This window comes from Dermacentor albipictus, chromosome 7 (assembly GCF_038994185.2).
Source record: "Dermacentor albipictus isolate Rhodes 1998 colony chromosome 7, USDA_Dalb.pri_finalv2, whole genome shotgun sequence".
Lineage (NCBI taxonomy): Eukaryota > Metazoa > Arthropoda > Arachnida > Ixodida > Ixodidae > Dermacentor > Dermacentor albipictus.
Window position 1 is genome coordinate 4,141,346 of NC_091827.1, and position 24,257 is coordinate 4,165,602.

General features: G+C 45.0%; 1 protein-coding gene across 7 annotated transcripts in view; it reads right to left on the reverse strand.

Moving 5' to 3' along the window:
• LOC135920784 (serine-rich adhesin for platelets-like) overlaps positions 1-24,257 on the reverse strand; it is a 658,268-nt gene that overhangs the window by 314,216 nt on the left and 319,795 nt on the right. For all 7 annotated transcript variants that reach the window (XM_065455046.1, XM_065455039.1, XM_065455040.1 and 4 more), the window contains 2 exons: positions 8,302-8,509; positions 4,140-4,267 (listed from right to left, as the gene is read on the reverse strand). In XM_065455046.1, the coding sequence (XP_065311118.1) occupies positions 4,140-4,267; positions 8,302-8,509 (336 nt within the window). The remainder of the gene's footprint in view (positions 1-4,139; positions 4,268-8,301; positions 8,510-24,257) is intronic.

Sequence of the window (24,257 nt, forward strand, 5' to 3'; positions counted from 1 at the left end):
GCTCCCTCGTGTTAGCGTTCCTTAATTATTTAATATATCGTCAAAAATTTTAAAAATAGTGCAGCAATGGTGTTTTGTGCGTCCATGAAATTCGGGGTATAAATAGTTGCAGGAAGTGTCCCTTTTTCCAGCGGTGGCATGCAAAGAGCAATTTGCGAGTCCGCAGCTGACTATCCTAGCTGACAGAGCTCGACAGGAAAATTCCGCTGCGTATGCAACTGTAGAGGAGGTTCTGCAGTGAAATGAGACTCAACAGGAAGGTCTAATGCTGCAGTTCTCATGGAGGCAGCAGAAGTGGCTATGGAACATATGCTGACCACACACAATAACGTGACGATTCTTGCCTTGTGTACCATATTGCAAGCAATATGATAAGAAAGCGCCTTTTCCCATATGCAGGGATGCCTGCCATGTTCCAAGGGACAAACAGTACTGCAGCGGAAGTGCCTGCTGACGTATACGAAAAATTGAAGGGCTTCTGTCTTCTGTAGCCATCACAGCTACTGTACAACTTGATTCATGCCGTCGAATTAAGCAACCTAACGTATGTTTAACACAATATCTGCGCATTCAAAGACTGTAAGCAGCCTATATAACTAACTCCATTAGTTGCTAGATTTCTTTTATCACAAGGAATAATTTCCTTTTAAAAGGGCTTAGACAAGCAGCAAGTGAAAAGAAAGTAAAATAAAGAGGCTGAAGCCTGGTGTAGCTTAAGGCACCATAGGCCACAGAGGCATGGATACTGTTGCTGATAAAGTTACATATTACGAAGCCATTAAACAATGTTCAGCCTCATTTTTTCTACAACATTGACCATATATACTAGCTCCGCATTTGCATGACCTTAGGCGCCACTCAAAGATTCATTGGGAAAAAGAGAACACATAAATGGGCCTGATACTTCACAATAAATGTCAGTGACTGCTGCAGTAAGTCATGATAATGTCTCGCACACTAGCGATTGCTAATTTCAGAGCAATGAAACAATGAAATATTGGCGAAATATAACAACCCTCCCCCCCCACTACTGGAGCAACCTCGGGCTACTCTCCTTAACTACTTCGATAAATCATACAAACATTTGTAGAGATCATTTTGCATTTGCAACGATAGCAATAAGAATGCGGTACCTTCAAAATCTTCTTTATCGAAGAATGATTGTATTAAGGCTGGATTATTTTGCTGGCGTAAGGTTTGTGCCGATGCAGCGGTTGGAGGTTGTCCAGTGCTATAGGCATATATCGTGAAAGGTCAAAACTGCTGTTGTGTTCAATGCAAGTTATCCCTGCGAAAAGCAAACAACATGCAGCGTGAGCGCGATGCCACAGACTCTGCGAGCAGCTACAGTGCCCCGAGCGCCCGACAACAGCGCCACTGTGGCAGGGTCGCACATACCGGGAAGCTTGGAGTGGCCAGTTTTACCACCTCTTAATTGTAGCCTCAGTTCTAGCCAAATCTCTGTCTCGGCATTTGCGACACTTTTCACCGCAGAACATCAAGTAGCCCCGCTAAAAACTAAGAGTGACGTAATAGTTCTGCGCAAACCCCCAAGGTGGAGAGAAGTAATTAAGGGAAAATGAGACATCCACCCAATCGTAGCAATTGCTTCGAGTTGTTGACAAATTCACTTTCGCTCTGCCATTTGCTAGCTGCCTGGTTAGCTCAGATGATAGAGCGGCAGCCCCTGAAAGGCGATGGTCCCGGGTTCGAGTCCCAGACCAGGACAAATTTTTCTCCAACTGCGAGGCTTTTCTTTTGAGGAACCTGTATGGGTTTCCTTAGTAGCAGTTGCTACGATTAGGTGGATGTCTCATTTTCCCTTAATTAAGTAAAGCTTCCCCGCAACACCTGTGTCAATGTGACAAAGCATGCTTTACAGTGGCACTGAAAGTGTACTTTTTTTCCTTTTTTTTCCTTTTTTTCTTTTTTCACCCAACAAGAGCAGAGATGCTCCTTCAACGCATTACACTTTCTCCAGATGTACATCAACGAAACCAGGGTAAGCGGATGCGAAGCAAAACGGCGCAGACATTCGCACAACGTTCACAATGAAAGTAACGCGTTTTCAGCAGTTGCAGTGTCATGATCACTTGTTCTGAACTATCACAAGTTTCAACTATTCTTAACGCAATTACAATTGAGTGCAAAGCCTGTGAAACTATCAACCTGTAGCAATTCACTGAATTCAGCTTGCAACATCCACTATCATGTCCACCCACAGTGACAGAGCAGCTTGTCTCAGTTCACTCTGTCACCAGCAGTCCTGCAACAATCAACTTTCAGTGTAGTTTGTGCAGATACCAGCCTTAAATGTTGCGAGCTGAAGTGCGCAATACTGGAGATGTCAAAAGGCAAAGCCACCAGCAATGGGGTATAAAGCCCAACTTCTTTTCGCTTGCCCTCAGTCATGCAAGAACTTGCAGACAAACCTTTGGAAGATCCCACAATGTTCTGAAAGAAACTTAATGCCTTAACTTTTTTAGTGCACAGAAACCACAAACAGATAAGGTGGCGGAAAAAAACAAATACTAACTAAATTTGTCCACACAAGATGCTAGCTATATTTATCTATATTACCTGTGCCTTTTCCATTTTACTTTTTGGTGCAGTTGTCAATTTTTGTTTGTTTTGGCTTCGTTGAATTTGTGATAAAGCTTCCACATAAAATAGCTTCTCTATATGATATGTCTTCAATGTATAAATAGCAGGTATACAAATTTGCTGGAAGTTAGCGCTTCCGCTTGTATTACTCTTTCTGTGTCCGTGTCAGTGCACTTGTGCACTTGTCGAAACGGTGGCTCCCGGTTTTACTTTGTTCTCGTTTTGCTCATCACCTTTCTCTGTCTGTGGTTTTCGCACGCTAAAAAAGTAGGTCATGAAATAGCAACTAGCCCCATCTCTCACCTCGGAAAGAATCTTCCTTTTTAACCAAAACCGCACAATGTATGTTTGGCCAAAAGTAACCAAAGTCACACCAGTTTACGACAGCTTGTAGAAGCATGCCTTTCAAAGTAGTCCGTGATGAGGCACGAGGACGTAAACAGTTGAGTCCACGCCAGTGCATGCATGCATGCAGCCGAGACGATGCAAATCTCTTCACTGACGAGATCTATATTCCAGCTTATTTGTGAGCACCGCAGGGCACAAAAAAGCTTCAAAAAAAAAAACACAGCAGGAATACCTTGTCTGCATGCAATATGCAAGACTTCTTGCTTTATTGATTGTCGCAAAAATGCATTTAGAGTGTATAAATAATCTAGTTTTGATTTTGCTCTGTTTTCATTTATTGGCCCAAATACAGGAAATCCTCAATCTAAGGAACTTGTTTTCATGACTGGTTATAAAGTTGGCTGAAAATTGAATACTTAAACATAACATGGACATAATCCCACTGCATACATTTAGACATTAGGTAAGGTGATGCATTTTCTGATGCCAAATGAACACATTGTTCCTGATTGATTTCATTGAAATGCAGTGTTTAACGGTGCAAGGGCCAGGTGTGGCCAAAGAGTGCCAAAGCAAGCGAGTAATCACAAGTTTTAAATGCGGCAATTACAGGCAAAGGGTGGATGTAATATGGCTGTATCGAGACCTCAAGGACATGCACTGTAATGTTTGACATTCGTATGTATTAAAAATATGACAATGACACAGCATACCAATAGGTGTGCTATGAAAATGCTTTTCCTCTGTGTAATGTTTTCAGACCTACCTCACTTAAAGGAGGAATCAAAATTAGAAAATGCCGGAAAGTGTGCCATTCCTAAAAAAACTCTGTGTTCAGTGTAAACCCAACAGATAATCGAAGGAAGTTACTCCCATACCTGCCGAGCACAGATGAGCCAGATTTCATTCAGAGAATGGAGTTTGCATCGCTTTACGCAGAAGTACTGCAGTCGAAGCCTTCACGCCTGGTCTATAGTAACAACATTTCCAACTCGTGCTGTCGTCTGACTGCAACATACTTTTCTGTATCACAGTTTCTTGTGAGAAAAGTTGAGATTTGTGACTAGGATTGCAAACCGTAATCATTTTCCTTCATCGATGAATTGCGAACAGCACCGAGGCTTTCTAAAAAAGATGATTGAGTCCTCCTTGCTGAAAAAGAAGGCGGAAGAGGAGTCAAAGCTGACCTGTTGGGCACACAGTCTTTCTTGGATCTCAGCGTGCGTCCATGCTGAAGAGATGGCCATCTGGCTAGGCAGCCGGGCCTCCAGCTCCTTGAGCCAACGCCTCAAGCAGCGCATTTCCTGAGCCACTTCTATTTCCAAAGGCCATGCACAGACAACAGAACAAAAACAACACAAGAGCATCCGTTGAAGAGCTATTTCAACAGACGACAAGCACACATCAAAAGACAAAGCTACTGCAAAACCTCAGGAGGTAAATAAATAAGCTTAATAAGGAAATACTGCCCTTTAAAGGTGGCACTTCTAGTGTTGTGATAACATGCAAATTAAAATGACAGCGTGCTGCACAAATGCATACTGTAGATATTTCTATCGGGGAGAGTGAAAACCTTGTATCTGAAATGTGGCGTGGGAGTACAAAGGCATGCGTACAAGCGTCCGCAATGCTTTAGCACTGGCGGTCATGCGGAATTGGCACAGTCCAGAGAGCATTACAGCGATGCCCATGGCACTCTCATTGAAAACGTGGACAAAAGCTTTGTAAAGATTTTCAGAATTGGAGCAAAGAACATCTGCATCCTCCTCAATGTAATAAGCTGTCTGCCATCTGGGCAATAACCAACTTGTCCCGAAACAGCATCTACTAATCAATGACAGAGAAGAATGACGCTGGTTCAAACTACAGGCGCCACTGTGTTGGCTTTGGTCTTTTGTGGTCGAGGTTTTCATGGCAGTCTGCACCGTATTTCCATGAAGCACCACAGCACTTTAAAGATAATATATTCATGGAACATGCATTTTATTCTGATGAGGTAGCAAGACAAGGCAAAATTTTGACATAGGCACCATCTTTGCATGTTGCTTATAGCTTTGTGAGACGGAGAGATAAAAACTTTATTGACATGCTGGACAAGATAGCCACACCGATAACCTGGCCTGCTACTCTGGGTGCTGGGTGACAGTTATGACGTACAGCCAGAAACGTGTAATGGTAGTGGTTGGATCCAAGATTAGATGCATCAGCCACGCGTGCCCAGACACTTCTTATCTCTAGCTCAGCAGCTGCCGTTAGACGTCGCTGGCTGTTGCCAGAGGGCCCGGTGGCCGCCGCTCCCATTCTCTACACAAGGGTGACCCCGACTGTACACTGTGATCCCATAAGCACACAAATTAGCACAGAAAGTCTCAGACGCACACAATAGAGACATCTACAAAGTTTTGTTGAGTACGTGGGCCTCAGAAACACCTGTAGCACTTTGCAGGTGGTGCTTTGCCACTGGCCAAGAATGTACTGCGGCTCCAAGTTACTTGCAAGATATGCTGAGACATCTCAAGGAACCTATTGTAAGGTGCAAGGGTCACATAACAAGCCGGAAATTTATAGTCAAGACACCTGCAGCTACACTGAGAAATGCATTTCTGCAATTCAGCAGAAATGCAGAAATCTGCAGACTGTACTCTGCAGAAATCCAGAGAGAACAATCTGCCTCTCTATATGGCCTTCATACATTACGAAAAGGCATTTGATTCAGTAGGGATACCAGCAGTCATAAAGCCATTATGTAATCAAGGAGCACAGACCACTTACGTAAATATCTTGGAAAATGTCTACAGAGATTCCATAGCTACCTTAACTCTACACAAGAAAAGTAGAAAGATACCTATAATGAAAGGGGTCAGACAAGGAGACATAATCTCTCCCACGCTATTCACTGCATGCTTGGAAGAAGTATTCAAGCTGTCAAGCTGGAAAGGCTTAGGAGTAAGAATCGACGGCGAATATCTCAGCAACCTTCGGTTTGCAGATGACATTATTCTGTTCAGCTACACTGCAGTTTAGTTACAGCAAATGATTCAGCACTTTAACAGACAGAGTGTAAGAGTCGGGTTGAAGATTGATATGCAGAAGACAAAAATAATGATGAATAACCGGGCAAGGGAACAAGAGTTCAGGATCGCCAGTCAGCCTCTAGAGTCTGTGAAGGAGTACGTTTACCTAGGTCAATTAATCACACTGAACCCTGATCATCAAAAGCAAATTCACAGAAGAGTAAAAATGGGTTGGAGCGCATACGGCAGACATTGTGAGCTCCTGACTGGAAGCTCATCATTATAATTGAAAAGGACGGTGTACAATCAGTGTATTTTATCAGTGCTGACATATGGGGCAGAAACTTGGAGACTGACAAAGAAGCTTGAGAACAATTAAGTAAAGGACCGCACAAAGAGCGATGGAACAAAGAATGCTAGGCATAACGTTAAGAGACAGAAAGAGAACGGTTCGGATCAGAAAGCAAACAGGTATAGCCGATATTCTAATTGACATTAAAAGAACAGGTTAGATTGACACAGGTTAGATAACCGTTAGCCCATTAGGGTTACAGAATGGGTACCAAGAGGAGGGAAACACAGTCGAGGACAGCAGAAGACTAGGTGGGGCGATGAAATTAGAAAATTCACGGGCGCTAGTTGGGATAGGTTGGCACAAGACAGGGGTAATTGGAGATCGCAAGAAGAAGCGTTCGTCGTGCAGTGGACATCAAATAGACTGATGACGATGATGATGACAACGATGATGATGATGATGATAATGAATTCAGCAGAATGACCCTAGTGTGCAGGCAAATATACTTACTACAGTCACAGATGAAGAGGCAGACCAAAGCGGAGACACTTTGCAGAAGTGTGCATTTTGGAACTGTCATTATAATTCTGGAAGAAGTTGCTGGAGATCAAGGTGGTTGCGGACATGCTTATTGAAAATTCACTCAACAGTCCAACTGAGGAGAGATGTGACAAAAATAGGAAGATTGGCGGATTAAATGAGATTGTGTGGTTCAACATAGCAAAACTGCCTGGTCAGTTGTGAGGCACACTGTAGAAGATGTCTGTGCATTATTTTGACCAACTGTGGCTCTTTAACTTGCACCGAAAGCACGGTACAAAAGCTCTCTTGCAGTCTGCCCGATTTGGAGTGCGACCATCATGGCCAAGAAATGGACCCACAACGTATTGTTCAGCGTTGGAACGCCATAGCAACTGAGATATCATGACAGGCTAGCTGGAGACCCACCTTATTCCCTGAAGACAGGGCTGACAAGGGCCTATTGGCAGCCCTTGGAAACCCTTGGCAAGGACTGAACAATTGAAAGTAGCTAGCATGAAGGGATGGAATGAAGGATGTGTTTAAATTAAAGGATTCTCGAAGGAAGCAGGAGAGATGATGCCAGGCTTGGCAGAACAAGTGGAGGATGATACTGCACATAAGCTATTCCCAAGTTATGACAGTGTGGACAATATAGACATGGCATCAGAGAAAGCATTGTTGCGAGAGCATTGTTGTGCAGCTTCAGGTCAAATAATGTGGTTGGAGAAAAAAAGAGGATGAGAGTGGGCAACAACACGAACCCAAAACGGTAACCAAAGAGCTTTATGATGTCACCTGCTGTTAAGACAACTTCGCTGTCACTTCTGGTGTCATCCAGAAGTGGGTTGAAAATTGTCTGTTTGGTGCAACTGGACATGAGACCAAAGCCACCTTCACGGCCTTTGTATGCTTTACAAGAATGTAGTGCTGCGAAGCTGATTTTAGGAAAATGACCACATACATGCAACATATATTAAACCCTTGCCCCCTTTTCCTTACTAAAAGATATGGTGCGCGTTAGATGTCTACTTTGTTTAGGAGCGTTAATATCATTTCTACATTAGTGTTCTACTTTGGACACATAGAAAGCATGCACGTATCTGATTCGGGGTCATATTTAAATCAGGAAAATATACTGTCAGATAAATCAGCTTGTGTTTTGGCATTTCTTCTGTATTTTCTTTATTTAGACCCACTGGACATTTCAATAAATTTCATCGGTCCCATCAAGGTCTAATCAATGGAAGTTGACTATGATTTGACATGCAGGACATTTGATCTCAAGGTTTCTTTTTAGCAATAGCAAAACCGCAAGTGGGATGAGATGCTGACGCCTCATTGCAAATTACAAAACTTGCGATAGCGAGGTATGCAGATATGAAATTAGCAAGACAGAAGAGACGAAATAAACAGTTGCTTTGTCTTGTCTGTGTCCCTCCAATGTCTGGTAATTATGCATGTCTCCGTACTCAATGTTACTATTAGCATATTTCGTCACTAAATCTTAGTTGGTCTTGCCTTGGAAAGCCTCCCCAACAGCAGGAGCCAGTGCAGCCGCCCGGTCGGGGTCCAGGGCTCGCTGGACGGCCTCACGCTTGTTGCTCAACAGGTTCACTCGTCGGTTCACTTCCTCCTTGAGCGTGGGGTGCAACACTGCCAGCCCCTCAGCTTCCTCCAGGAAGAGCGACAGTGATGGCTGGCGACGACGCAGCTCACCGCCGACAAACTGCACACACACAATACACAACAAGCTGCTTTGTCGCACAACAGCTTCCGAGTAAAAGAAAAACAATACAAACAGATTGCAGTTAGCCTAAAAAAATTGTCTGAATTTATAATGCTCAAATTGTACTACGATGAAACCTCACATTTCCAGCCTTCCAGCTGGTAATTTCAATAACCTGGCAGACATGCACAGGAAGAATTTTCCACTTAATCATAATTCTTCAATGAATGAAAAATTGGCAGTTTTGCAAAAAGGACAGAGCATCTACAGCAATAGAAAGGTTCAGCATTTGACTCCAGCTCCTCGAACCCTGTTCTAGTGATACATTAGGGCAACATGTTGCCACAATGCGGCATGTGAGGCAGCTGCTACCAAGCAGCAAATATGGTGTCCTGGCAGCTACTGCGTGTCTCACAACGCTAACATAATGAAAAGTGCGGCCGGCAGTGTTGCAGATGTCCTGTCTCGATGGTGTACAACGACGGATCGTCTGCGCTGCAGCAGAGGTGTACATTATTGTACCGTACAGACAATGGCCGACTGACACAAAACTGCCAGCATTTGTTAGGGCCCAATGAAAACATTTGGTAGTTTTAGACTGTGTTTATTGGACGTTCCACTCAGACTATTGCTTGCACACAGCAGCTCAGAAAGAATTCTAGTGGGTGTACATTCATTCACCAAGGCAACAATGAAAGGCAGCATGCTGCCCTTGCTCCACTGCTATGCTGATGATGAGGTGGAGTGCAATGAATAACCAGCAACCTGGGGACCTCGAAATTCAGCAGGTACGAAGGCAGGAGAGGAGTGGGGCGATGACAAATTTATTTTTTTTTTGAAATTTCACTCAGTTTTTTCTGGGCAACAGCAACGTCACAAACAGTGCTGAATGGCACTCATTAGATGTCTCTGCACTTGTACTGTGACTGGAGACGATGTGTGCACGTGTGTATAATTAAGGAACACATATGCCTCGTGAGAGTGGCCTCTTTTTACTCAACTGCATAACACTGGAGAGCTAGGCCTACACTGCCTACACACAAATGGCTTACTTGGATTTAAGTGTGACTCTGGTTATCTACCTCATGCATATAGGCAATTATGATGTGACTGCTGCGGGAGTCTCCCAGACAAATCAGGCGAGTTCGTATGTATGGTAATGGTGCATCCAGTTGGCTCAGTCATTTTGTAGCCAAACGGACTCTGCGTACAACGTTGAAAACTGAAGTGAAAGAAGAGGTTAGGGTTGCAAGAATGTTCATGCCATCACCATGCTAGTTACCAAGCAATAAGTTGCATTCAACGAATGCCACTCTCTGTCTTCAACATAATTTGCGGTGTCATGAAACTCGGGTAGTCGACGGATCGTCTACAGATGACGGATTGTCTGCGCTGCAGCAGAGGTGTACATTATTGTACCGTACAGACAACGACCGATTTTCCGGACGCCTGATTTCTCGGACACACCGGATAATTCCGACTGTTTCGCAGTACCACCGTGTACCCCATAGAGTCAATGTATCAGAAACTCGCCATCCGATTTGCATTCCGTTGCCATCTGCTTTTACGGACTTATTGCCATGACCATATGTCCGAAACGACATTAATCAAAGCCACCACCATTTTGATTATCTCGACGCCTTGAACCAGCGCTCTCACACGCAAAACCACTCACAGCCTTAGCTACCACTGCAGCAACGCTAGGTTTAGCTGCTTCAATGTTCGCGATTAAGCTTCTTGCCGTTCGGTGCCGTGCTTTTCTTTGAAATAATTCACCGCTGTCAGCAATGGCACTGACTCCGCTTTTGTAATCCTTGTCATTGGCTTCGAAGCTCGAAAAGCAAGGCGCATTGTATAATGCCGATTTCCGATAATCAACTTCGCCTCAATACACAATTGTTGTGCAGTGTAGCACACGCGAAGTATTGCTGTGTAGCATACTGTAGGGGTTGTCGGACGATCTCGCCGCTACCACCAGTTGTAAGGGTTGGAGGTCGTAGGGAGGAACCTGGGAGGAACTAGGCGTACAGGGTTTATTTAAAGGTATTTACATTAGAACAAGCGATACATTCGACAGTCTAGCGTGACTCCCAAATGGAGCACGCAAGACGAAGTACAGCAAGCGAGCACGAAGCTCCAAACACACTGCTTGTCGAGCACGAGCATGATCACAGAGCACGATCACAGAGCACACCCTAGCAGCCGACAAACAGCTGCTTATAAACACTCCGTTCTCCCTAGATCCCTAGCTGAGGGAAAACGGCAGTTCACCGCCAATTTGTAGCGTCCAACGTCATCTTCGTTGACCCGCCTTTTTGGAAGAGGAGGGCTCACACACACACGTACGTACTGGTTTCTCTGCCCCCACCGAGGTGAGACGGGCTGTGTCTTGAAAGGCGCATGGGGAGGTGCCGCCAAATACCTTCCCGCGGGTACTCCCCCGCTCAAGGCAGACCAGGTCGGCGGTGGCGAGGTCAGTAACAAAGCCTGGTTCGTTGAACTCATCTTGGCCTTCCCGTGACGGAGAGTTGCTGATGCGGCGTATTGTCCTCCACATACAGTAGATATAGTGGCGCCGTTCGACTAGTGGATGACGGTGGCTTCCCAGAAAATGTCGACGCCGCTGCCACAGCTGGCCGAGAAAACTTTACATGTCTGCACCTCTGCAGGCCGTTCCTAACAATACCAAGAGTGGGAAGAAGCAACTGTCATGGCATACAGTATGTATTCCTTATTTATACAGGCGTGTATGCGTGTCCACTGCCGGCTGTTGTCCTGCAGTAGACAAAAAATAGGCTGATGATGATGATCGCACCTTCCATCTCCTCTTGCAGTACGAGCACCAATACGCCTAATAAGTCTACTGGCAGGCCTTCAAACGTTTTCGGGTGTTCCTGTGACAATTTGAAACTTTAGGGGGGGGGGGGAGGGGAAAGCACGCATTCATTTTTTTCTGACTTCCCGATTTTATAGGATGTTTCGCAGACCCTACAGAGTCCGAAAAAGCAAACGCTGACTATATACAGTAAAGAAGTGTACAGTACAGTAAAATCCTCAGTGGGCAATTTGGGTCTAAAAAGGTTAGTCTGCACCTGCTATATAGTCAGCAGGAATGAAACAGTATACAGCAGAGAAGCAAAGATTATTCACAGCTAGTAAAAGTCTCGGTAGAAGTCAGTCAATAGTAAGAGCAGTAAAAGTAGACAATCCTGAAATCTGCCAAATCACTCTCATTGGGGCTGTAAAAACAAAACAAGTGAAACATGTTGGATTTACAAATGCCTTGCCAATGCCTTCATCGCCTTCAAAATCTGACATACCATATTTATCCGAATCAAACGTGAACATTTTTCCGAGAAAAGGGGTCTGAAAACTGCCTCGTAAAACTGTTGACAGTAACTAGAGATTGGAAGGTGTTGTGTGAATCGGCGACCCACTTGCACACCTCTTCTGCACAAAATACCCCATGCATTTGTCCCCTTTTCAGGTATGTCTGCGCCCCTTCTTGCATCCAGACCTCCCAGTTCTTTCGACCTTAGCTCTTGAAGGCGCAGTTCACTGAGACATCCAGGGGCTGAAGTTGTAGTCATCCTTTCACAGTTTCCATGAGATGTGCACATGCTTTCATGGAATCCCTTATTGAGAGGCACTTTGGGTTAAGAAGTGACCCTTTGCATTTCCGCAACATATCATCAATCCACTTGTGCATGATTGCATTGCTCATCCATCCTTTTTTGTTTTATAGCACATGACCACTGTTAGAAAAATTTTCTTTTTTAATGAATTTGCATTTGAAGATAACCAGTGGTGGTAGTTTGTCACCCATAAGGCTGAATAGGACAACCATAGAACAGTTGAACTCGTTACAAGTCATCTTAATGCTAAGTGTATTGTTTCCGATACTCTTACCAGTCGGATTTGGCGGCATGTCAAAGGACATTGACACTTCATCCATGTTGTACACCTATTTAGAAAGTCTTTGTGTTAGCCTCAGTGCAACAAGAGCTACTCGCAGGCAATTAATATAAATGAAATGCTAATCTTTATAATAATAACATTATCATACCTGGCTTCGAAAATCCCACTCTCCCTAGAGAAGTCAGCACAAACTACTTGTTCTCTCGCTAGTCTTCTGGCTCACTTTGTTGTACTGTTGCATGCTGTTGAAAACTCAGATTATTTCTTTTCATGAAATGTCTAAAGCTATGGCAGACATACGAGCGAACAATCCCAGATTTTAGCCTGAAGGATACAGTGGAATGGCAGATCCATAAGGAGAATGCTCTTCTGCAACCACATTCCGCAAAGCTTTGCACTACAACCTGAATACAGCAGTCAAAATACATAAAGAGCTGTTTATCATACACACCCACCTTCCCATCATTAGATGTGTGAGCTAGGAACCTGCACACAAAAGAAGGACGATGTGCCATAGCGATTTCGACTGCAATGAGTGCTAGCACAGTGGAGGGCTCGCTATTTCAATGAAATAGGCGTTTATGAGAAGTTCTAGGAGTTATACACAATATAAGACAAGAGGATAGAGTAGAATGTACGTAAAGTGCACGATAATCGGCCTTAAAATACGAATAACTAAAAATGATGCGGCAAAGGCCCCAACAGTTCTGAGGCAGTGGTTAATATGGCAACTGGACATGCAATTTCGCAAGCTTCAGAGGTGGTGTTGAAGTAACGTATCCCCATCTTCATTGCGGTCCAGGTTTGGATTGCCCTTCAATACATTCTTTTTCCCCATCTGCACTTTTTTTTTTCGGAAGTGTTTGACGTACGTGGCAAGTGTCGGGAAAACATTTTTGCTACTTAAATATAGTAATGAAAAATGACAGCAAGCAATGCATTCTCACGGCTGCTCCACAGCCAGATCTAATGCACCGTAAGGTTATATGTATATGTTTACTGCATTTATTGTGCTGTTTCTACAATGGCTGTGACTAAAGGTATACCTAACGTCTCCTTTCATAATTTTTTTACAGATACGTTACACGAATCTAGTAGTGTTTTATTATGAAAGTACGTCCAACGTATTTCCGTGATTTTTGCAGGCTTCCTATAGATATGTTGTGCATAAACACACTCAACAGCTAAATACAAGCTTCCCTCACCATAGCAGTCGTTCAGCATGTACTGCTGTGCAGCGTACCCGAGTCAGCGCAACTGATGCAGATTGGTGTGCCCCAGCAACTGCCACATCTGCTTCCATGGCATTGATGCACGCTTTCACAGCAAGGAAAACACATTCCATTTGGTGCCCCCCGATGCGGTACTATGACAACTATGATTCTCACAAGTAGACTAATGATGCAGTTACACCTGCTACAGGTCCACTTAAGTGATTGATGCAAATGAGTCAGTATTCCAGAAATTTGCAATTACGAAAATGTTTAAGTCGAAACAGTGATCCACAAATTAGCGATACATTAACTAACCAAAGCACAGAAGTACAACTCTTGTCCAAACAGTTAGTTATAGCTGTTCTTATGTTTGCACATGTGAAGTTGCATATAAATGTGCGGTGTGGGGACGCTCGACTCTCTTGAACCCCATTATGTTGTTTTCCCTGCATGGTTTTCACATCTCCTGTAATCAGGCTTTGCCACATAGCTGGGCGACACCGCCAGTCAGTGCAATTGCAAAATGGCAGGAGAGATGGCATGAGTATTGCGCTGCTAATGCCACTTAACGGCAAGGTTACTCAGGTGCAAAAGGGAGTGCCCTCTCCCCCTTTGTCAGCAGAGCATGCAAACTTGTCACACCACCTGTAAGCACTCTCCGTCGGACTGTCTCGTCAGAGGTTTCGGTGCAGGGCACCGGGATGAACGAACATGATTGTTAAAATGCACCACTGTTACGCAAAAGATTAGATGATGATGTTCAGCATAGGGGTGAACATATTCACTCTATATCCAGCTGTAGTGAGTCAGACTTCCTCTATTTGTCAGCACCCATCGGCATGTTCAATTGGTAGTAATTCAGCTGGCTAGATTGGTGTAAAAAAGGCGCAATAAATGGCCTTTTGATGGCTCCAACTACTGCGTGTTTTGCAATGAGGTTTAGCGCATGTGCTCACAAGTCAAAGCACGCAAAAGCAGCCACTTTACGTATTGCAAGCAGCATTTGCTTGCATAAATCAAGCCTGCCAATATGGGCTGAAAATATTGCTTGTGCGCACAAACAATCGTTGCATAGCTGATTTCGCTGTGTTTAAGCGTGGGAAAAAGCGGAGTGTGAAGTTGTTCTTCAAATGCAGCAAAACACAACATTAACAGCACTGGAGACGGGAGACTTGGTTCTCGTAAGAAATGGACTGTCAAACACTGCATCTGTACACAAGGACCATAATGCTTTGCAACAACTGCAAGTCAGCCCGACAACTTAAAAAACTAACTGTTATATCGCCGCAAACAAAAATGAATAATTGGCTTCCGCAGCGAATATGTTTACACACCATCCCAGGAGAGATGAAGAAAAGGCAGGGGAGTAAAGTGGGCCTAAAGAGAAGAAGTTAAATCAATTTAAATTCTGGGGTTTTACGTGCCAATGAGAAGAAGTAGTCGAAGAATATCAGAGGGAGGGGGAAAGAGAAGAGGAGAATAAAGAAGTTCGAAATGGCGACATGACGCTTCATTATAAAATATAAAAACAATGAATAAACGGACACACACAAGAGAAGAGAACAGAAGGGAACTGGTTGAAGCCTATCACATAGGCAGAAAGGCAGCTTGTGCGTTAGTGAAACTTCATTATCATTATATAAGGCCGAGAAGACGTTTCTTGAGCACTGTGTATCATGAATATGTGATTAGATGCGTGATTGTAAGTTTGCTCTGTGCGTATGCATCGACTGACGATTTATATGTGCCTGCATTCTGTGAATAAAGCAGTTGCAAGTGGCACCCTGTCCTGTTCTCTTCTCTTGTGTGTGTCCGTTTATTTGGCGTCTTTATATCTTATAATGAACAGCTACCAACTAGCCCAACAAGAAGTGCTTTCAAGACATGGTGCTTGTTTTATCTGCAGTAAAGCCTCGTTAATTCAGATTGCAAGGGACCGAAAAAAGATGTCTACATTAACTCAATGTGGAATTCTTGAACGTACAAAGAAAACAATGAATAATGCTTACTACATCAACAACCTTTTATTTAGTGAATGAATGAGAAAATCCTGTTTTTATCTTGTACAAAAGCAGTGCAGAAACTGCAATTCTCGTCACCTAACGACTTATTCGCTCCTTCAGCAGCAAAGGCTTCACGACTTCCTTCACAGCGTGGCCACGGCATGCGCCTTCATCCGAGACGTGCTTTTCACAATCACGCACACATCCACATATTTTCTTGCAGGTGAGCTGGTTGCTAACAGTTCATCGCAATGTAGCCAGTGCACTTCATCCTTGAAAGCCTTGTACTGAGCAAAATCTAAACTGTTTGACACTACCACTGCAGACAAAATTACGGCTGCTATTCATGCGATCACGGATGATGATCTTGCAGTTCTGAAGGCACATGGCCGACACGCGCACTGATTAAAAACGGAACTACTGTTTGCTGCACCTGCACCTGTGAACCTGCACCTGTGAATGAAACCGTGGTGGATGGCAATAATGGATGGTGACTACACAGTTATGAAGGCATGCGGCCAACGCAGTGTACGCGTGACAGTAAATGCAAGAATAAAGGCTTTAACGCCACAAATAGACACAAAGAATTCCGGCGTTGCCATCATTCATGTACGATTTCCGCTGGTGACTATGGTGACGAAGACTCCGCCACTTCCTTTCGGTTGGATGCTGGCGCCATTCTTGCTCTTTTGCGTCACACATTCCCAGTGCTCCCCGCTTGCTGAGCTCCGAGTTGTCCAAATAAACTGGTGTGCAGCCATATACGTCTTAATTAATTAGATTTTGATTGCATTAAATAATGTGTATGCTTGCCGGGACCACGGGACTTATCCTCTGGTCCCCAAATCATCCAATTTTTCCCAATAATTGTGGGTGGAATAATTGAGGTTTCTCTGTATTTGACATGCATGGGCTTACTACAACTATCTATATATCTATCTATGTCTATAACTGCTTTTCTGCCTGCCTGGGCCACTGTGTAGTCAGTGGTTGATTGGGTAGCGCATTGGGATGCTATGCTGAGGGAACAGGGTTCGAAGCCAACCGTTGGACCAACTTAGGTTACTGCCTATGTAGCAATGCGTACATATAAGACGCTCTTCTACGATCCTTCATGCCGACATGGGTCACGGTAGCTGCGGGACTGGGTGTGTACCGCTCTTCAATGAAACTCTCTGACACTGACTTGGAGCATTGGATAGGTGCCACTCGGTGTGTGCTGGTCTTTAATGAAACTCTTTGATGACAACTTGCGTCACCAGGTATGCGCAAGTAGGTGTGTCAATGGATATCTTTCACTCCAACTAGGGTAACTAGGCATGTGCTACTGGGAATGTGCCCTACAGTGACAAAATAACATCCTTAATTAAGGGAAAATAAGACATCCATCCAATCGTATTAATTGCTACAAAGGAAACCCATATGGGTTCCTCGAAAGAAAAGCCTCGCAGTTGAAGAAAAATTCATCCTAGACCAAGAATCGAACACGGGACCACCACCTTTCCGTGCCAGCCGCTCTACCATCTGAGCTAAACAAGGCAACTAGCATATGGCAGGGCAAAGTCGAATTTGTCAACAACTTAAAGCAAAGGGAAGAGTTTAAAGTAATAGTTCTGCGTAAACCCGCAAGGTGGAGAGAAGTAATTAATTAAGGGAAAATGAGACGTATGGGTTTCATCTGTAGCAGTTGCTACGATTGGGACGATGTCTCACTTTCCCTTAATTAATTACTTCTCTCCACCTTGTGGGTTTTCACAGAACTATTACATCAAAACAACATCCTTTCAATCTATCCAATGCTGGCGTAAACGAAAATACATCCCACGGGTTCCTCAAGGACAGCAACTCGACGCTTGCTTTAGCAGGCTGTCCTATAAATGCAGTGGGTACGTGCCACTTTTTCAATGAATGTCTTTTCCCCCGATGCTTTAGCAAGCTGCGCGGTGAATGCACTGGGCGTGTGCCGCTCTTCAATGAACCTTTTGCCAAGCGGGGTGCCAATGGGGGCGTGGCAAGTGTGGGGACAATTCTAAACATTCACATGTACACCAGTGAGCAAAAGTATAAGGACCAGGGATTGCACGATAAAGCTGATTGCCTCTTTTTGCTGTGAATACAGCTTGAAAAACAGGATAGGAGTATAAACTTGGCACTGCGAACTTTTCAGTGCACTTGTCAATTTCAGTTTATGCACTGTAAAGATTTGGAGCGGTCGTAGTCGTTGGGAGGACCTTGGGGCGACAGGACTAGGCGAGCAGGATTTATTGGCAGTATTTACATTTTGAACAAGATACATTGGCAGTCTAGCGTGACTACCATATGGAGCACGCAAGACGACGCATAAAGCAAACAGCTTACAAGCACACAGCTCACTAGTACATTTTTAGCATGACAACGAGCACTCAGCTCCCAACAACGAGCATCTAGCAGCCGACAATCGCTGCTTATATCCTCTTGATCCCAAGTGAACGGAAACGTTCATCCAGTCATCGTTCGACGTAACCGTTCGACGTCACCGAAGATGACCCGCCCTTTTGGAGGAGGCGGGTGCACATACTCGTGTCGCACACACACACAGGGGCAAAGGTCCGGAGCCGACGTGAAAGGGCTTCGTAGAGCTCTGCTTTGTCCCGGGTGGCGCAGCCGAGTACCACATTCCTGAGCTGACTGCACGCCACGTGGCTGCCGGTCATCCGCAGTTCTCTGAAGTGCGCCTCGTCTGGTTGGATTGGAACACGTGCAGCGGGCTGAAAGCTGGCACGTTGCCACCCCGTATGGCCATTCCTAACAGCACGCTAATTACGAAAAAATGCAGTCCTTTCAGCGTCCCCCAGCACGCCGCACTTCTCTTCTTCAAGGCCATGAACAGACTTCTCAGCAGTGCCACTAGAAGGCACAGCATGTCTGGAAAGAAGCGTGAGTAAACAGCCCGGCACGGTGCATTTCTCAGCATTTGCCCGCACCAGCCCGCTGTGCAATTCAGAGGCCACGCACAGGCTTTGGGGCAGTGGCATTATATGGTGCTAAGTGTTCTTAGGGAAGTGAGAAAAAGGAGTCTTGTTGCAGTACATGCCTCAAACTGTTTTCGACAGTGCCAATATGCAGTGCCGCTATATTGATTCAATGGTAAAGACCTTACTGCCAACAGTGATCATGAAATATGTTCTGCCGAATTTTTTCAGCACGGATGACAGGAGGCTTATTGAAAGCGAGTAAGTGACAAGCAAATACAACAAAGTGGTCAAGAAATGACCTCCAAGAAGGCTGAGGTGACCCAAATGCAATTGGTACAGAGGTCATGCAGGGAGAGGACGCCCGAGAAGCCAGTTGATCAACTGCCCACCTAGACTTAGTCTTCCTTGAGGCCAATGTGGTTAACACACAACCCGTGTGGAACAAACATCAAAGACCAGCTGCTACTGCAGCTGCAGGGTACCGGCTGACCTTCGATGACAAGTCTGTCATTCAGAACAGCTTTGTCAGTGACTATGGAAGCAGCAGACGAAGGAAAACCTTCTATCCCTATGTCCTGCTCACCACAGCAAGTCGATGCAGACTTCAAACTCATGGTATGCTGACCTTGTCAACATTGAGTACTTAAACGCACCACCTCTGACATGGAAGATTGGCCGTGTCGTTAAAACGTTTCCAAGGGACGATATGGCATAGTCATTTCTGGCACTGCTGTCGAACAGCCAGCAGTTCCAATGCACTGTACAGCCGATATACATTTGAACCTCAATATAATGAACTCGGTAAAATCGGAACTTCACTTCATTATATCAAAATTTTGTTGTGTTGAAATTCGACCTTTTATGCAAATAGGTATAGTCACCGATTGATTTTTCTTACACGAAAAGGGGCCGCACAATTTTCCGAATTATTGGGCAATATAAAAAAGCAAATTTGACAGAGAAAACAATTCATTTTGATAAATTTGGGAGACGGCGATGAATGATACGGTTTCATGCCATGCATGTCGACGATATCTTCACATTGGCGGTACGAATTAAGCGAAGCCGGCAACGCTTTCGCGTGCACTCCGCGCCCCTGTGGCTGATAGCGTCACCCGCACTCCGACGACGCTATCAGGAAAAGCGCCTACGGCAGGGAGCAAATGCTTCGTCTGCCTCTAGCTCCAACGGGTCACCGAAACTGGAGATTACGCAACCTCCAATACTAAGCGCGCGGGAAGACAGCTTACATGGTGCCATGCCGTCACAACTAGCACGCCCACCCTTTGCACACGCGGCAGATTCAGCGCAGGGCGCGTGGCTGCGGATGCGCTCAGCCCCGCTTACAGCCATGCGCGGCCACGGCCGAGACGAGCGCTAATTTACCCCGCAGCTCCGACCCCGACCCCCTCACGCACGCTTGATCGCGTTACCGCGAGCACGCACCCCTCCCCCTCTTTCCCTTTGTTCGCGCGGGATGGCGGCACTCCTGAAGCCACCATCTTTCTTGTCTCACCCTCGCACACTTTCCCTCGTGCCTAACACATCGCGTGGGGCGCGATAAGACCTTATCGCACTTGGCCTTTATACGGAACATGCTGCGGCGCCACTTTGGCGGTCACCCTTGGCAGTGTTGCCAGGTTTGGCTATATATAGCCAAATTGGGCTACAGAAAAAAATTTTGGGCGTCGACCTGGGTCAGTTGGCTAAGTGGCTATAGTTGGGCTACTGAAAATCTGCGCCTTGGCTTTGTTTAGGCTATGAGTGGATCCCTAATCCACGCTCCAGAGGTGACTCTCATAGAGTAGAATCAAAACTTGAAGGCTATGTTTTAGCTGGCTGAGCCAGCAGCGTGGCCGTGCGTGTGTGCGCGAAACCCCCCCCCCCCCACTCCCCCTCAGTGCATCATTGTTTGAGCCGATGATTTTATCCTTGACGAACTTAAATTTACACCGCGCTTCACCGTGCTAACATATACTCCAGCAATGTTGTCTCATCTTCGTCTTATACCGACACCCAATCACCGGGCATCGGGATTAGCCTGGGAGTGGAGGGTGTATCACAGTGCACTGTACTAACATGGCTATGCTGATAAACAGAGAGCAATATGGTTGTGCCGTCGTGGCGCCGACATGAAAGAAGGGAAGCCTGGGTAAATGACATGCTCCAGTGTGTCCAAGGCGAAGGTGTCTGGTTGAAGTATCGCGCTAGGCACAGTTTCTGACCTAGCCCGCGTTTCCCACGGTAAGCTTTTTACTGCCATTTTCCTTTGCGTGTGAAATGAACTTTAATGCGACAGGCGTGAAGGGCCCCGTGTCGCAGAAAATCCAGCGTCGACGTCGTTGCTGTATGAAAAAATTATCCCGAACCACGTAGGCCCTTCGGCTGGCGCATATTCATTACTGAAGTAACTGATTTTCTCAAAGTAAAACGTGGCAGAAAATTAGTAAAATACGACTTACACTCACTCTATAGACATGGTAGTGTCGAATTGTAATTTGATTATACGAGAAAACTATGTTTGTTACGCGGAACCTCAAACACAAACCCCTTTTCTAGCTGCTGTTCAACATCTTAGTAGGGGGGCAACGGTTTGGGCTAGTTGGTTTTCCATGAGACTGAGTGGTGCAGCGCGAATCAGGACATGGGACACAGGAAAAAAACGAGGACAAGCGGTTACTGCCGAGTAGGATCGGCGCGCTCCGCTCGGTTCCATGCAACACCATACAGATGGCACTCGCCTCCACAGCATCGGCGACGCCTGTCATGCGAGTGGAATGAAAAAAAAAAAGAACCAGAAAGCTCGCCTTCATGCATATTGTTCGCCTCCAGCGTTTGCAGGTAAACATTATGGTTGCATACACTGCAGTTGCTGGGAAGGGTGAGAAGCAGTCAGGGATCTTTGAATGCTATCACATTCCACTCTTAATTGTGCATATTAAAGAGCTGAGAGCCAATTTTCATGGTACCTATTTTTTAATGCAATGGAAAGTTTGCTAGTCAGAGTGTGTAACCATGAAAAGGTAACGCGGAAAACGCCGTGGAAAAGTTTTTTTTTTTTTATCAGAATTTTTTTTTTATCTGCAGTGAGGATGTAGTCTTTCACTGGCAGCTTGTTGGCAGCGGTGGTAGGTGAGTGCGATAGTGATTATACGCCGGCATCAGTGGGAGGCAGACGACAAGTGCGGCCGTAAGTGTGACAAAGTAGTTTGTCTAACAATTCAACGTTCCTGCGATTGATGTTTTCCGAAGTCTTAAGTACTTTTGCGATAATAGCTACGTGTTTCCATTGTTTCCTGCCCAACTGCTTTGGTATTTAAACAGTCAAAGCGAAACCAATCGGATTGAAAACGAAACGACGATTTTATGCGTGATACGCAGTTCAGCATGTTGCCATAGCCATGCGTGCGCTTTTGATTTCCGAAGCATAGAATAAAGCGCAAATGTCTAAAACTATAGCAACTGCAATTTTAAGCAATAATTATGTTGTATTAAATAACAGCCGACTTACTTACAGTAATCGCATAGACTACATTCGAAGTACAAAGATTTCATTGCCAGGCCTCTCCCCTTACTGGCCTTTCAGATATTCTTTGCCAATTTTAAATAATAATCCCTACTTCAATCCCGAACAGCGAGCCTGTTTCTATCGCCATAAATCATGATCAGTTCATTTCCATCAATGTCCCACAACACTTTCTGACCAGTTGTCCTCCAAGCGTCCTTTAAGTTTTTTGTTCGTGCTTCCATTCGACATCAAGGGAGACCACGAGGGAGATTATGGAGGTCTACTATATCAGGAAAAAAGGGTCACGTTGCATAAGCAGGCCATCGTTAAATTTGCATGACAGTCAATTTGAATTATTAAGCCGCCTCATAGTGTAACATTAGATTACCGGGTTTCGCGTTTTTTGCCTGTGCAATGTTAATGACGCCATTGATCGGAGAGCACGTGGCTATGGGTTGTGTACATAAGTTTGTGTATGCCTTCGAATGAAGTTAGTTGTGAGATCAGCGCTGTCCTGTGTTTTCCTGCCTACTGTCTTCATCATATTGCGCTGCCCCTTCAAGATGTTTAGCTGTTGTAGATGTCAAGGGTCGACCGTCACGGCATCATGGACATTTTTTTACGATGGGTTGTACAAAAAGCGATTACCGTAGTCGAATGCGATAATGTATATACAGATAAAACTGAAAATAACAATGGCTATATTTGGCTACAAATTTGTTTTGCTTTTTTTTTGTGTTTGGCTACATTTGGGCTACAGTTTCTCTAGCTTTGGGCTACTCCACGTTGTCCGACCTGGCAACACTGGTCTCGAGGCGCACCATTTGAGGGGTTCATTTGCCCAGCTGCTTGTAATTCAATCACTTGAGCATCTGCGTCCGCGGAAGTTTCAATTTATTAGAGAGCTTCAGTTTAGGGTACACAAGGCGTTGGGGCCCCTAGCGCTTGGGTGCGTTTGAGTAAGCAAGCAGAAACACGTTATATGTTAGCGGCCCCAAGCGCAAGCCACACTGAGATCGCATGCGCTAGCAGCGCCATCAGCGTCTAATCGTTGCTGCATTACCATTTTTTTTTAATTATTAAATCAAGCACATGAAGCAAAGTACATTCAACTATTTTTATTAAAAGAAGTTAATATATATAAAAACGACGTCTGTCGACACTAGGCAAAAGATTTACAAGATTATCAACGCGCCTACGTTACGACTGAGGCCGAGGCGAAGCAATCCAAAAATACATTTGGTAAACTGCAGTTAGGCGTCTTGTGCAGCATAATCCGTTTCGGTCTGTGTTCTGTTTATTTAAAGCCTCCTGCAAATTTTGACATGCCGCCGTTGCCGCGACAGCGTGCCTGTGTGCTCTGCGACCAGCTTCTTTAACACGTCGGCCGTGAAATGCACACGTGCACACATCCTCACCGGTGCAGCCATGTTCTCCGTCTGTGTGGCAGGACAGGCGGCTTTTCTCATCTGGTCTCGCTTCTCGTAAGTTCTTGTACACCGCGAGAGTCACGTGGGTAATGTGACCTGTTAGGGGCAGCGATGTTTTCGGCTGCCCAAACCCCAACAACCAAAGGACGCAAGTAGACATAGCACTCTGCGCATACGCAGTACCGCCGCCCCTAGTTCTTGCGTATGCAAGCCGCTGGCGTCCCCTAAACTAAAACCCTCTATCGTCTCAGCATTTCTTTGCGGCGGCAGTGAAATTTCGTTATACTGAAATCGCATTCAAACAAACTTTGTTATACTGAGGTTTTAAATACATCCATGGTGTTCTATGGACAAGAGGGTATGAAAAGTTAAATACTTTGTTATAGCGAGAATTTCGTTATATTGGAGTTTGTTATATCGAGGTTTAACTGTATACAGCTGAAATGGCTCTGGCCCTGTGACCTATCATGGAGGCCTAATGACAGATTTGGAACAAAACATTGAAATATTCATTATGCAAAAAAGAGCTGAGGCGTGCAGATAGGACACAAGAGTAGAGAAGTGGACAACACGAACGGCAATCGTGTTGTCCACTTCCACTTTTTGGAACACAAGAAAATAAGGTACATAGAGGCTATAGGCATGTGACATATGGCTTTCACAACGTCACTTATAGTTGGGTACAACTTTTGAAAAAAGGGGTTTCTACTCCTCTAAGGTG